Source organism: Pleurodeles waltl, chromosome 11 (assembly GCF_031143425.1).
Source record: "Pleurodeles waltl isolate 20211129_DDA chromosome 11, aPleWal1.hap1.20221129, whole genome shotgun sequence".
NCBI classification, from domain to species: Eukaryota; Metazoa; Chordata; class Amphibia; order Caudata; family Salamandridae; genus Pleurodeles; species Pleurodeles waltl.
In genome coordinates, this window is record NC_090450.1 from 475,939,926 (window position 1) to 475,956,354 (window position 16,429).

Below are 16,429 nucleotides of genomic sequence, written 5' to 3' on the forward strand. Positions count from 1 at the left end.
ACAGATCACCCCATTCTGGATTCCCCTAGGTGTCTAGTTTTCAAAAATGTATAGGGTTGTTAGGTTTACCTAGGTGCCGGCTGAGCTAGAGGCCAAAATCCACAGCTAGGCACTTTGCAAAAAACAGATCAGTTTTCTTTAGGAAAATGTGATGTGTCCACGTTGTGTTTTGGGGCATTTCCTGTCGCGGGCACTAGGCCTACCTACACAAGTGAGGTACCATTTTTATAGGGAGACTTGGAGAAATGCAGGGTGGAAGAACATTTTTGGCTCCTTTTAGATTCCAGTACTTTCCATCACCAAAATGTGAAGAAAAAAGTGTTTTTTTTTGCAATTTTCTGAGGTTTGCAAAGGATTCTGGGTAATAGAACCTGGTGAGAGCCGCACAAGTCACCTCATTCTGGATTCCCCGAGGGGTCTAGTTCCTACAAATGTATAGGTTTACTAGGTTTACCTAGGTGCCGGCTGAGCTAGAGCCCAAAATCCACAGCTAGGCACTGTGCAAAAAATACTTCAGATTTCAATGTAAAAATGTGATGTGTTCATGTTGCATTTCCTCATGGGCGTTAGGCCTACCCACGCAAGTGAGGTACCATTTTTATCGGGAGACTTGGGGAACACAGAATAGCCAAACAAGTGTTATTGCCCCTTGTCTTTCTCTACATTTACTCCTTCCAAATGTAAGACTGTGTGTAAAAAAGAGGTCTCGTTGAGAAATGCCCAGTAATTCACATGCTAGTATGGGCAAACCTGGAATTCAGAGATGTGCAAATAACCACTGCTTCGCAACACCTTATCTTCTGCCCATTTTGCAAATACAAAGGTTTCCTTGCTACCTTTTTTCGACTCTTTATATTTTACCAAATAAGTTGCTATATACCCAGTATACAACGAAATCCCATTGCAAGGTGCAGCTCCCTTATTTGCTCTGGGTACCTAGAGTTCTTGATGATCCTACAAGCCCTATATATCTCTGCAACCAGAAGAGTCCAGCAGACATAACGATATATTGCTTTTGAAACATTTGACATCACAGGAAACAGTTACAGAGTAAAACCTGGAGTAAAATGGCTTTTGTCACCTCAAATTCAATATTTTTTTATTTCAGCTGTTAGTTTCTGTAGGAAAACCTTGTAGGATCTACACAGATTACTCCTTGGTGAATTCAGAATTTTTTCTACTTTTCAGAAATGTTTAGCTCTCTGGGATCCAGCATTGGTTTCACACCCAGTTCTGTCACTAATTGAAAGGAGGCTAAAAGGACAAGAAATAGTAAAAATGGGGTATGTCCCAGTAAAATGCCAAAATTATATTGAAAAATTTGGTTTTCTGATTCAAGTCTGCCTGTTCCTGAAAGCTGTGAAGATGGTGATTTTAGCACCGCAAACCCTTTGTTGATGCCATTTTCACAGAAAAAAACACAAGCCTTCTCCTGCATCCCTTTTTCCCATTTTTTTTTTAAAACAACATTTTCACTGTTTTTTGGCTAATTTCTTGGTCTCCTCCAGGAGAACCCACAAACTCTGGGTACCTCTTGAATCCCTAGGATGTTGGAAAAAGAGGACGCAAATTTGGCGTGGGTAGCTTATGTGGACAAAAAGTTATGATGGCCTAAGCACAATCTGCTTCCTGAGGGGGAAAAGGCCTGGCAGCGAAGGGGTTAAAGGCAATCTTGAAATCTTGATACACATGCTGCCATGGGGAGATTGGGTAAACAAGCGCAGCGCTTGCACTGTTTACCTAATCTCCCTGTGACTGCACGCATTTCAAGATATCAAGATTGCCTTTAACTTGAATGCTTGAAGTGGGTGCTTATACAGGGGGATTAGGTAAACAAGCAGAGCGTTTACGCTGTTTACGTAATCTCCCTGAGAATGCTTGTCACTTTAAAAAAAAGCATTGGTGAAGTCTAATGTATTTACCAGTGCTTGTTCTTTATTATTATTTATGAGAGCAATTTCATATGGCGTAGTTCAATATTCGCGCTGTTTAAGCACGTCTTACATATGATTTAATAGACTATAATGCTGTTTCCTCTGTAACAATTGGCCATGTATAGTGTTTACATGACTACTCTGGTGAATCTTAGGTCACTAATGGCATTGTCGTTGGTGTCGACACAATGACGCAATTTTCTGTATATGCTGGGATAAAATCTTATGTACGAAGCTGAAGCAGTTCTGCATGTCAAAGGAACCCCGTTTTTTTCATTTTTAAGAGATTGTATCATATTTTTACATTTTGGCTGTAGCACTATATACATGGCAAACATTTTCATTACTTGGTTCATGCACGGGCCCTTCAAGCAAAGGCAGACTCTTTGCTCAGTCTCGGCTTGGCTTCCTCTGTTAATCTGTTAGAGCACCCACCTTTCTTTGCGACTGAGGCTAGTAAATGGGGCCGTCAATACCTTGATAAAATGATTTGGAAAAGGCGAGTGGTGGGAAAATGAAGCTCTGCCGACATGCACCAATTTGACAACTTTGCCATGAAGGCTTTCATTTGCAGAGATGAAGTAGAATGTGTGCACTGATGCATTCAAAATAGGTGATCCATGGCAGCAGCACCCGGTCGTTGTGTTAGGCGTGACCGCAGGCATGAGTTCACAGGGTGAACTTCAGTTCCCAGGTGGTATGGAAAAGGTCTACTTTTATTGGGAAGTTTAGAATGTGCCACCCGCACATGCTTGCTTGACTTGTTAATTGGGTCCGGGGGACCTGAGTTGGGGCTGCTATGTCTGTCTCAGTTTTTCTCCTTGTTCTCATTTCACTAAGAGCTTATAACTTGTTCATGTTTTGGAGCAGAATGTTTTGATCTGTATAGTGACTGGTTTATCAAGAAAGTTGTAAATTTGCACCCACATAAGTACTCCTTGAATGGGTGAAAATTAATACTTTTTGGCATTCACAAACGTTAGCAGTTTTAGGCTTGGAAAGCTGTCTCTGATTTCCAGGCATACTAATACCCAAAAGATGATGGAATGAATGGTTGCAAATAGTCTAACCATTGGCAATCGCTCAGGGTAGAGTTCAAACTTATCGTTTTTCACCCATTGTGCAACTATAGACAGTGATCCACCAAATACAGATCACTACTACTCCAGTTTACCCCAAAACCTGGTTTTCACACCCCTCATTCCTGAAATGGACTGTTTATTTAGTTGGGAATTTTGAGAGTCACACCCCCACATCTCAAGTCAAAGCTGTATTGCTGGTTGACTTTCAAAAATAATTAGATGTGTATGGAAATTTGACAATTAGATATGTTTTGTAAAACCAAAAAAACTATTACATTCCATCAAAAACACTTGTAAAGAGATAGCAGTCTAGTTAGCCTTGATCAGTGACATTGGCATTGTTTCCAAACCCTATTTCCCTGCGGCATACCTGGCAACAATATAGTTGAATGGAATAGTAGGTCCAGGTACTGTGATAAATGGGGTATGAGTGTGTCACTTCATTTTGGCTTGACAGCTCAGCTGTCTGTCTACATGACCTATTGTGTCCCAAACCTTCATATATGTTAAGTGGGCTTTTGCTCCACCTACGCAAATATTTCTTCTTCACCTTATTCTATTAGCTGGTTGGTGTTGTTCCGCCTTCTATGAAGTTCTCAGACTGTCTTACACTGGAAAAGTTCACTGAATAAAAGCACATAAAGGCCCTCATTATAACATCGGCAGTAAAAACCGCCTACCTCCGTGGCGACGGCTGCCAAAAGACCGTTGCCGCGGCTGCCAGCCGTCCGCCATAATATGGCTACAGCCAGATTTCCCCCACAAGAATGGCGGAAATCCGGCTGTGGCCATACTGAATGGTAAGATGGCGCTGCTACCACCAGCAGCGCCACTCCAGTAGACCGACGCCAGCTGTTTTATGAGAAATAATACGGCCTTGCAGTGTTCTTCTGGCGGGCGCTGCTGGCAGTAGCAGCACCCCGTCTCGTCTCCTGCCAGAGGACCCCCTGGATCCGGGTAAGTCGGGTCTCCGACAGGGGAGGGGGATGGGGGGTGTTGTATGTGTGTGTGGGGGGTGTGAATGTATGTATGTGTGTGAATGCGGGTGTGTTTTGAGTGTTGAATGCGTGTGTGCATGTATGGACGTGTGAGTGCGTGTATGTTGTGACATGTGAATGAGTGTCTTTGTTTATGATTGGAAGTGTGATTGGATGTGTGTGTGATTGGATGTATGCATGCACGTAAGTATGTAGGAATGTGTGTGTGTGTGTGTGTGTGTGTGAAGGGGGCATGAATGTAGGGGGTATCTGGAGAGGTGGGGGGGATATCCCTATCAGTGACAGGGATGGAATTTCCTGTCACTGATATGACCTACCACCATGGTTTATGCCACGAAAACCATGTTGGTAGGCGGGGTCAATATCCCGCAGGCGGCACAATGGCGACCACGGGGCTGGAGATGGATATCTCCAGCCCGGCGGGTGTTACCGCAGTGGCGGTCTGAGTGGTACCAACCCACCAATGTCATAATGTGGCGGTAAGTACTTAGGTACTTACCGCCACATTATCGCCAACCGCCGGGGTCGTGAGGACCCTCTAAATTCTTTACCTCATGTATGCTTTGCACACTAAAAGCAATTCAATTCTTTTTGAGTTTTTTTCACTGCTGCAGGTTTTTTTATAACGTTTCAGTCATGAAGCAAAATGCCACAGTCCTATGGCATTCCAAACGCAGGTCTTCAAAGATGACAACAGTAGAGTTAAAAGTAATTGTCCAATCATCTAATAGCTAGAAAACCCAAGTGATTTCCAAATATACATTTACAAGAAGCTGGCCTGTTCTCTGAATTGCAGAGTAAACACAGAGTCAGATTGAAAGTGAAAGTGCTCGTTTCTTCCTGGTGTGTGCAAAAAGGCGGGGAGTTCCCTGTGACTTCTGAGTTGCTTTCTGCACAGAAACCGTTTTCACAAAACTGATAACTTGAAAGCAGGTTATCCAAAGAAGAACCCTCATAGCGAACGCGGTCAGTTCGACCTTAACCCCTTGTGTTCCATGGCCTCATCAACGCTCCGTCACGTGGATCAGGCTGAGCTAAAATGTGTGCAGGGAAGGGACGATATCGCAGGTACGGTACGTTTTTAATCTGTTATAACGAACTGTAGATCGCTTTCAGAAAGCTGTTGTTTTTGATAAATTTGTTCATGATGAAAGTGGGAGTTACGCATAGCTGCTCAGTTTTAAACTGCTTATGTGTGACGTTTTCATGGTTTCAGTGTGCTTATGACTGTCATTCCTCTGCCAAATGTGCACCACTTAAAGTGACACTTTACTGACTAGTAAAACGAAACATAAAGTTCATGTAATGACACAAATACCCCCTTTTCAGCAATGAAAAGCTCGAACATTACATTGAAACTGCATTACCGCCCCTGAAATAGGTCTCTAAACTTTGGGACAAAGTTTCCAATTTTCCAAGTGGCGATAGCTTCTAAGAGATAAGGCATGCACTGTAAAATAACAACTGCATTTATCGAGTCATGTAGCACTAATAACTCTTTATCACTTCTAAAAGGAACCATTATTTGCAACCTTAGAGTACTGAACGTCGGAATGAATAAAGTATGGCATTTCTTTGCTTTTGCAGTATATTAGTCACCAGAGTTATCTTCTCACTATTATCCCATGGCACTGGTTGGGTGCACAAAGATATTTGAAAAAAGCTGTCTTAACTCCACAAGACATTGATAGCGCGTTGGAGCCTTGATAGGTAAACTTACAAGGAGACATGCCTGGGTCGATGAATCTTTGTACCACGTTCGGAGACTTCCCAGTACGAAGTGTCTCTTTGATATCGCAAATCAATAGATCAATAACCCAATCAATATTCACAGTAACTAATCAGCAAATTTATCAATAACATTTAATAAGAATCAACAGTTAAACACACCATGACCTTTCAGTCACAAATAACCACAACAAATTGGTTAAGTGTTAGGATTTCTATTTCCCTATTGGTTACAGTCTAATATAATTTCTGTTAATCTCGTTAGCATTCAATCTCATTAAGAACTCATCTAATTATTAGCAATTGGAACGCAATTAATCAAAACATAGAGAATAGTCATTCAGCATATAGACACATCATTAATATGAAGCAACTTAGCAAAGTCTCACTAGTACATGATTCAACAAAGCAAGAACTCAGTCATTTGTCTATTTGCACCGGGTAATTGTGAACTCCTTATCTAACCTCAAATTAGCATTAGCATGTTGGGCTTCATGCAAAACAATTTAGCAAACACAAATTTGGAAAACATCTAACTATGGCCTCTATCAAAAGCGCAGTTGGTACCTAGAGAGAAATGCAAACGGACAATTAAAATTTTTCATCAGATAGTTACCCATCCAACGAATCAGCAAACAGCGACAGTCTTCGTCCTCAGGACATCAGTTGTTTCACCATCAGCAAAGATAGGACAGGGCAAAGTCTCATTATGGCATAGCTAAGGAATAGGACTCTTCCCTCATATGGAGGAGAGGTAAGTATCAGGTAAGAATGGATTGAGGATGGTTTAAAGTATCAGGAAGAATAAACGGCAAAGTCTCAAAAGAATGGCCTCAAAGCCTCAGTAGAATGGCAAAGAATGGCTTAGAGTGGAAAATGTCCGATTTCTCTTCAGATCATGCAGTTAAATCAATACTGCCTAATTTACACCTAATTCCTCATTGGATTATAATCTGTGCATTGTTATCTCTGTCCAATAATTCTCCAAGCATTTTAATAGAATTTTCCGTAAACCACAGTTCTCATATTGTTGATTGGCCCATGTTATTGACGTCTTCATTGGTTGGAATGTCAGGTAAGAAAAGTTACACTTTACGCTCCAGTCAGTAGCTCTATTGTTTTCTCCTACTCCAGCCAGCCTTGCACCTGTTACGAATTACACCTATCCATTCAGCAAGGATGTCTCCTTGAGCAAGTCGGGTCCCATGAGAAAGAATTTACTACGGCTACACACACATCTAGCTTCTGGAAAAGTACAGTTTTGTGTCCTTCAAGAAAACAGCACATTGCACGTTAGGATAACACAGTTTGATATGAGACCAGGCTGCTAGGCCCAGACCCTCGCTAAACTAAGGCCTAGTGATTAATTTAACAAACTCCTAATACATGACTCTAATTATGATATGCTAATACAAATTCAGAACATTAGTACATAATTAATTCATTACTAATACATTACATTTAAAACGTGTGCATTATTTTCTAAGTTAACACATTTTCTATGCAGCTTCATTACAGAATATATTGCAAACTTTTCATGTTAATATTGCTTTTAAAAGACACACTCCAACAACATTTCCAAGTCCAGCATGGACTACTGGGAATAGTTCATTGCTTAGCGGACCCCTGAGCTGTCCTCATTGGGCCTGGCTGCTGGGTACTTTTGCTATGAGGGAAACGGTTGACTTATACAGAGAGGTGCTGACGCAGGTGTATTAATAACAATTATTAATGAGTATCCATGTATTTTGAGTAATGGATATGTGCAGAAAATGTAATACTATAGAGAAGAATAATGCACACATTTGAAAATGTGATCAGGATGAGTGGCCGTCAGTATTCACGAAGTATTCTTATTAATGACTTATTAATATGAAATATGGAGCTTATGTTTGATTAATGTAGTAATACATCATATTAAGAGCTATGCATTATGTATTAGCTTTACTAATTGTAGGCCTTAACTTAGCAGAGGTCTTGGCCTAGTTGCACGGCCCCATGTCAAGCAGTACTTCTAAAACTGATTAGTAAAATGTTTACTTAGAGAATTAAACTGTGATTTTCCACTGTAACTACTAAGGGGGTCATTCTGACCCCGGCGGTCATTGACCGCCGGGGCCAGGGTTGGAGGGAGCACCGCCAACAGGCTGGCGGGGCTCCACAGGGTATTCTGACCGCGGTGGTTCAGCCGCGGCCAGAAAGGGAAAACCGGCGGTCTCCCGCCGGTTTTCCGCTGCCCTGGGAATCCCCCATGGCGGCGCAGCTTGCTGCGCCGCCATGGGGGATTCTGACACCCCATACCGCCATCCTGTGGAACAGGATGGCGGTATGGGGTGTCATGGGGCCCCTGGGGGCCCCTGCAGTGCCCATGCCAATGGCATGGGCACTGCAGGGGCCCCCGTAAGAGGGCCCCACTTTGTATTTCAGTGTCTGCCTTGCAGACACTGAAATACGCGACGGGTGCCACTGCACCCGTCGCACCTTCCCACTCCGCCGGCTCAATTCTGAGCCGGCGTCCATGTGGGAAGGATGATTTGCACTGGGCTGGCGGGCGGCCTTTTGGCGGTCGCCCGCCAGCCCAGTGCAAATCCCAAAATACCCTCAGCGGTCTTTCGACCGCGGAGCGGTATTTTGGAGGGTGGAACTCTGGCGGGCGGCCTCCGCCGCCCGCCAGGGTGAGAATCACCCCCTAAATGTGCTCATAGCTAAAAGTCTTTCTCATGAGAACGGATTGCTAGAAGATGCTGTTCTTGCTAAATGTAACAATATGAGTGTAATGTGTGTAAGACTGACTTTCTCAGGAGAAGAACAATAGAGACACTGACTGGAGTATAAGCTGCAACAATATTGTTTACTGACGAGCCGGATGATGAGGACATTTGATGAGAAGCCAATCAGCGACATGGGAAATGAGTACTAGAAGGTAGAGATTTGATGTTTTAGTTTTATTGGATAAAGTGTGAACATGCGCTCCCTTGAAAATAGGGATTCGGGAAGTAGTTTTAGGGAATCTAATTTAGCCAGACTGCGCCAAGGGAAGACAAGCCATTTGCCATTGTACTTTTGCCTTTTGCCACAGCTGTTACTTTCTTGAGCGTCTTGACAAGAGACGTGCTTAACTTTACTGCTCAAAGACTTTGCGTTTTCCGAACTGATGTCCTGATGATGAAGACTATCTTAGATTGCCGATCCATTTGAGGAGAGGTATATTACTACTGATGTATTTCTTAAGACTGTTTTGCTTTTCTTTCTAGGTACCAGCCACATGATTTTGATAGAGCCATAGCTAGATGTTTTCCAAAATTGTGTTGACTAAATTGTTGTGCATGAAGCCCAATAGGCTGATGCTAATCTGGGTTTAGATAAGGATTCCTCAACAATGAAGTTCACCATATGGAGTCACTTTTGAAGTATTTTTTTTGCTGAATATAAGTGTATGTGATATTGTCTGCGCAAAAGTTAATCGAATTGCGCTGTAACTTTAGAATGTGTAGTGGCGCAGTTTTGATTAAGATTAAGCTTCTTTCGCTGATTTGGACAGCAAGTGATTTTTCTGTATGTGTATCATTCGATTTTGAGATTACCTTCATGAGATTAGCATTGTTAATATAGGGAAATAAATATTCTAACTTTTACCAAAGGTGTGGTTATTCATGACCTCTCAGTCATGGTTTGTGACAATAACTGACTCCACTGTTTACAATGGCTATTGATTATCATTGATTATTGATGTTATTGATTAATTATTGTGTATTGATCTGCATGTACTGGATCTATGGTGTGAACATCTTAAATGCAAGTCAAAAGGTTCATCGACCTATTCGACCTTGTAAGTTTACTTATTAAGGTCAGACGCGCTAACAAAGGCGCCCCTTTTTTGGATGATCCAGCCAGTGTGTGCTCTTTTCCAGTGCTAGTTGGTAATATCCTGTCTGACCAGGAAGGAGGTTGCTCATTACTGTTGTGTTCTGGACCCTAGGCCCATGTGCTATAATGAATGGTCGCACAGACACCAGTAGGTAGGGTAGTGAACTGGCCTCGAACACATGTACTCAGGATCTTTTTTTGGCAAGGTCACCTGACCAGTGACGCCTGTGTTGGATGTTTGTGGGGTGGGTGTAAAGTCCAGCCCTTAGGGAGCTGTTGGCAACAGTGTTGCCAGATTGGGCTATTTCTCGCACAAATGTGCAACATTTTTCCAATTAGTGCGAGAAAAAACCCAAACGGCGGATCGCTACTTTTTAAGGGAATATTAGCCCATTGTGTACATTTAGTGAAGCTTGGATAGTGCCTCAGAGAAATGTCAGCAGCACTCCTGGCCTTGGCTCGTTATTGGTGCAGTGCAGTCACTCACTGAGCAGTGTGAGCGACACTATGATCATAGCAGCCAATCAGAGTTGCCAGACCACCAGCTTTGGCTTGCTCTTGTGATTGGCTGAGCACAAATGACACTGTCATGTGATGCAAGCTGAGCTTGCAAATTGCCCTGGAAGTAGCTCCTGTGGTCATGGTACAGATCTTGCGAGGGGAGACATTGAGAGGAATCAAAGGTGGTTGTCATGCCGAGCAGCCTGAGTCTGCAACTCTTTGTGTACCCAACAGTTTTCAGGTTAGTTCATATATCAGTTACCCTGCTGGAGAGATCTATTTTGAAATTTAGGCCCGTATTTATACTTTTTTTAGCGCCGCATTTGCGCCGCTTTTTGACGCTAAACGGTGCAAACCTACAAAATAAAATGGCATTTTGCAAGTTTGCGCCGTTTTTGCGTCAAAAAACGACGCAAATGCGGCGCAAAAAAAGTATAAATACGGGCCTTAGTGTCTGTTTATTGTGAAACACTCTTGAGGCATGGCTTGCACCATGTAAAACTGCCATACATTAAATGTGAGTTCTAATGTTCTTCAAGAGTTAATAACAAATTGTTAACATTTGCTGTTACAAAGAGACACCAGCTAGTGGCCAAATTGCAGAGTCTGAATTTGGAAATGTGGAATTAATGCCAGTTTCCATGCTTGAACAAAATTGTGTATTCTTAGGCAAACATTGTTTCAGCCAGTCTCTTTTTTTTTTGTTTGTAGCTTATGAGAACACCTTTGAATACCTTTAATTCAGAATGCACGCTCTAAAAACCCATTTGTGTATTTGATTTAATAGCTTATATGGTTGTGCCATCTATTTTGAGAATCTAGGCCACATTTAGGAGACAGTACACCTGACTTGCCTTTTAGTACACTAATAGCATTATCATCATGGAGGAGGCAGGAGTGCTTCTCAATTTATGTTTAAAAACTCTAATTTTTAATAAATACCTCTCCATAGGGTGGTATACTTTGGTGTGCTAAGGCGAAATGTTTTCATGTGTTAAAAATACACTTTTTGGAACTGTGAAGATGTCTTGTCTTCTAACAGACTTTTTATTGGTGGATATGCATTCCAAATATATTCTTGGCTCGATTCGCGTATAGCCTCCTGAAGCCCGAGACAACCCTTGACTAGGCTCTGGCTTGGCTAACACTGTTATGTTTTTTGGTTTGTCTTCCTCTGTACTATTCTATGAGGATCACTCAGTGGATTACTTTTTTTGTCAAAGAGATCTTTTTGTTACTTAGGGCCACATGTAGCAAAGTTCAGATTTGCGACTCGCAAATTGCGAGTCAGAGCATCTCGCAATTTGTGAGTCTCAAATCCGAATGTTGGGCAGTGTCCTTGACACTAATTGCGACTCGCAAGGGTGTCACAAATGTCCACCTCATGAATATTCATGAGGTAGGTCGCAATTTGCGACCCCCTTGGGAATGGGGGCCCTCACGGTGATGGTGGCCTGCTGAAGACAGCAGACCACCATGTCTGTGACTGCTTTTCAATAAAGCAGTTATTATTTTTTTTAATGCAGCCCGTTTATCTTAAAGGAAAACGAGATGCATTACAAAAACAAAAAATGAAACGTTTTTGTTTCATTTTTTTAGAGCAGGCAGTGGTCCACAGAAAATATTTTCTGTGACGTTCACAAAGGGGAAGGGGTGAACACAAAAGAAAATAATACACAAATCCTTACACCCTAATTCACAACACAACAGTAAACTACACAATAACCCATGACACAACAACATACTACATGCACACAAAGAGCCCAACAGTGATCATCCACATCATTCAAAGTCATTCAATTTCTTTGAAAAATGTCTACAACACATGTTGTGTTGGAATGTGTTAGATTGCACAACTACATCTGCACTAAACACAGCCGGATCAGTCCCAGAGCTGGTTGCCCCTAAACTCCACTCCATCTCAAGTTTCCTCCATGAATATCTTATACACCCTAGTAGACCCAAGAAAACCATTACTCCTTCCCTCTCCAGAGACACTGTAACCAGAGTAATCTCATGCCCATCTCTCCAGAAACTCTTTGCTGATTCCAAAGTTTGTCAGCCTCACTTGCCTTTTGAAAACTTGTGTACCAACCTGGGAAGAATCCATCTCACAGTTCCCTTAATATTGACACTTGGCCTCTTGACTCTCATCATCTACCCAACAATAATGCTTTCCTTAGAAGAACTGCCATTGCCCGCATTCATACATCTCCTCTTCTTATCTTTGATTTTAACAATGTGCATCCAACATGTTATGTTATATGTATTTGTAAAGTGCACTATCACACGCATGGACATGCCTTAGGAAAAACATTAACCATAACGTCATGGCGTTTTGTTAGCCATGAAGGAAACAATTTGGAACTAGGAGACCACCTCACAGTTACTGAACGGGTGTACAACCCGTAGCATGGTGTAGCGTCAAACAAAAAGACAACAACATAGCTTGGAGACCCTTCCTGCAACTTAATCCACCCCTCATCAATTACATAGTGTCCTTAATGACCTTGTTGGATCTCTTCACCTGAATAGTCACTTTAGGATGAAAAACTGCAATTCTTTTGTGCACAGTTGCTTAGATCAGGCTTCTCCAACGAGTAGCTCATGAGCTACTGGTAGCTCTCCAGCTACCATTTAGCATTTTTCCTGTGTGCATCCCAGTCTTCCAAATTATAACCTTGGTCTTGGTTGAAATAATGTATGTATGCCAAAATTATGTATTCAAGACTGATAATGTTTGGAGAAAAATGGGTGAGTTTCTAAAATAATAGTTAAAGCTGATTTTTGAGAGCTAAATCATGGGGGAGGACTTTGTACTAATAATTTTACTTTACTGCCAGGGGCATTGCAGCTGTGGCAGTTATATATTACCTATGTAGGGTTATTCCAAAAGAACAATATTTTTTTTACATTACTGCTGGCAACCCTTCCTGGTGGACTATGATGATCTCTGCTAGCTGTCTTCCATGTGGCAGCCACTAAAATAATCTTGTCCGATGCGGTCACTATTGCAACACTATGAGTATTAGTAGCTTGCAGTGATTTTCAATGAAAATAAGTAGCTTCTAAAATGCAAAAGGTTGGAGACCCCTAGCTTATATGCTCCAAATAGTCCCCAAGCTAGTACTTGTAAACTCAGGGCCATTACCCAATACCAAACATTCTGGTAATGTTTCTCTAGAAAAAACATCATTAAGGAATTCAGTAACAGTGTCCACATTAACTTTATCCACCATTCTGACTTCAGACAATTTTGAAAAATAGTTGACCATCAATATTCCAAAATTCTTCTTTTGTGGCAAAACCAAAATTGGGCCTGTTGGAAATGGCCCTCTTCACAGGGTCGCCCCCTAACATTTTCCCTTCCTCCTCCTAATTTTGCTGGATTTTTGCTTTGTTAGCCTTAGGATTCTGTGCACTTTACCACTGCTAACTAGTGCTAAAGTGCTTCTGCTCATGCTCTCTTCCTAAAACATGCTTTAAATGGTTTATACCCAATTGGCATATTTAATTTACTTGCAAGTCCCTAGTAGAGTGGTACACCATATACTCAGGGTCTGTAAATTAAATGCTACCAGTGGGCCTGCAGCACTTATTGTGCCACTCATCTAAGTAGCATGCTAAAACTTATCCGAGGCCTTCCATTGCAGCCTGAATGTAGTGTTGCTTTGCCATGTCGACTCTGCCATGTCGACTTGCCATTTTGACCCCCTTGTCAAGCCTTAAACCCCCCCCACATATACTGTTATTACATATGACATACCACTAAGTTAGGCCTAAGTAGCCCATAAGCAGGGCTCTTTTTAATTAAAAGGTGGGACAGGTACTTTTAAGTTTTACATATGCTAGTCGTTTTTCACTACTATGAACCTATTCCTCACATAGGATAACATTGGGGATTCCTTATTACAGTTAATAAGATGTAATTCCTAGTGGAAGGGAATTAGATATATCATGTTAGGTACCTATGGAACTGTAGTGATAAACCCTCTTTAATGGCAAGGTCAGATTTTTCATTGGAATTTTGAAAATGCCACTTTATGTCTGCAGCCTGTCTTGGGTCACATGACTGGATGTGGCTTACAGTTAAAGTTTGTGAAGTCCTCCCAGACAGTCACACCATATTGGAATTAGGTGTACCTTAGTGGCCCTTTAATTGGCTTGATGGGGCACTGGAGCTGAGCACAGCCCCATTTTCACCTGCATAGGCTGTGCCCTGTCTCCTCACAATAGGCCTAACAACCCTGTATTGTCATTGCAGTTAGCTTGGAGCTGGGGCATGGGAGGCAGGAAAATCACAAAATTTAAGAACCTTTCCAGAAACGTCTCTAACCTTCTAAGAGCAGGACACCATGGTGTAAAAATAGGGCCCTCAGACCCACATTTTAGTTCACTACTGGAGCTGCGGAAGGGCTCTCAGAGTACTGCCTGCTGCTGTGACCAGCTGTGCACTCCGCCAGACTGCAGCTGTACATGGGAGAGACGCTGAGAACTAGTTTGCTGATCTCTTGTTTAGAGCCACAGGAACATAACAGGCTCCCACCATCTTGAACCTGCACCTGGACCCAGCCTGAGGGAGTCCTCCCCAAGAGGTCTCCATACACTCCTGGACTCTTGGTTGTGGTGCTAAAGTTTATCAAATGTCCGCAGTTGGCACTTTTATTTGAAAGGCGCTATTTTGAACTTTAAACTGATTGGATTTTTAACATTTTCATGTCAAATAATTTTATTAACATTTGCACTATTTTTCTAAATTAGTTTGGGGGTTTTCTTGTGATGTGTTTTCACATTATTGGTGTTTGTGTGCTGCATATATACTTTACTAATTGCCTCTAAGTTAAGCCTGACTGCTTTTTTTGCTAAGCTACCCAGGTTAATTTAGTGACTTTAATGGTTTAACCTGCAAGGGATTGTGGCTGCTCACACTCCAGTCAACCAACAACCCACTTTTACACAGGGCCTATAATGTCAAGTCCCCACAGCTGCCATAGCCCTTCTGGTACATCCATGGCTTTCAGGTCAAGCCCACCCAGTTTATCTATTTTATCACTGTTCATGCAAGCAGCACGAGTCTGGGCCCAATCCTCAATACACTCATCCATTTCTCACTATCAAATATTTTCCAAAGCACATTTCTTGGAGCGGGCATACCTAAATGTCTTTCATGCCATTCCTCAAAAATAGTTTACCTCAAAGGGATAGGAGGCACCAGTTTTTCCCCAGGCATCACTGTCCATTTCCTGAACACACCCTTTTTCTTAAAGGACACACATAAGTCGCCTCTCAGTTTATGCTCCTTAGGCCATCCCAAATTAATATGCTCAAAAACTTTCATCAAGGTCGCATTTGCTTCCATAAGGCTCTCCTGATTCTCTTCAGTCACACATCTTGGGGATACAGCACGACACCAATGCACATCTTCTATAATAAAAGCTACTTCACATTCAGCATCACAAGGAGTAACATTTGTGTTTAAAGCACCCCTGACATGAAGTTAGCAAGCACATTACCACACTTGGAACATATTCAACTACAAAATGAAAAGAGTGTTAACTAGAGGTTTGTGATCAGTACGTAAATTTTATCCCCAGATAAACATTCTTTAATGATCAGAACCTCCAAGCAGATGCTACTATTTCTCTATAATAAAAGGGTAATCTCTCTCTACCTCTGTCAGGGTCCTCTGCCTATATGTGACCCACTCAGCCAGTCAAGTTTTTTAGTCATAATTAGTTTAAATCAATACTCAGCATTAAACTTTTAGAACACTTGATAATCTAATCAGTAAAAAAAAACGGAAGAAGACACTTAAAAAGGAATATAGAGCTACCCTGATTCACAGATAAGCAGGAACCCTGTGATCTAATCTCAGAACATTTTAGTCTCTTGAAGTGTAGATCAGCTCTGAATAGAAATTTTATAAACTGGCAGTTCAGGTCCGTGTTCTTAGAGTTAAAAGAAGTAAGGATTGCTTGTCTACAGGAACAAATGCCATGTTGATTAAAATACACTCTCTGAAGCTTTCATCTGTCCTTTAGAAGTCCGGGAAAAATACATACTAGTGAACTAGGTACCCCAGGCTGACCTGCATAGACACCAGATGGTTGATTCTATGGTCCGAAACCATGGCAAGTTGTGCATGAATCCAGGAAAGTGTCCAGATTGAGAAGTCATACATTTTTGGTCTAGATCCACAGGGTACCCAGACTCAAGGTGCTTTGGTTTAAGAATATCATAGTTATTTAACACCACTCAAGCTTGCGATTTGCTTGATAAGTTGTCATTAACAATGGGCAGCCTCTTCATTGTAATATTA

General features: G+C 41.8%; 1 protein-coding gene across 2 annotated transcripts in view; it reads left to right on the forward strand.

Annotated features, from left to right (window-relative positions):
• The first annotated feature begins 4,877 nt into the window (after nt 1–4,877).
• LOC138265792 (uncharacterized) overlaps nt 4,878–16,429 on the forward strand; it is a 91,965-nt gene continuing 80,413 nt past the window's right edge. The window contains exon 1 of one of the 2 annotated variants that reach the window (XM_069213826.1): nt 4,878–5,087. In XM_069213826.1, coding sequence (XP_069069927.1) covers nt 5,054–5,087 — 34 coding nt within the window. In that variant the 5' untranslated portion in view covers nt 4,878–5,053. The remainder of the gene's footprint in view (nt 5,088–16,429) is intronic. The other variant, XM_069213825.1, reaches the window with a different exon arrangement.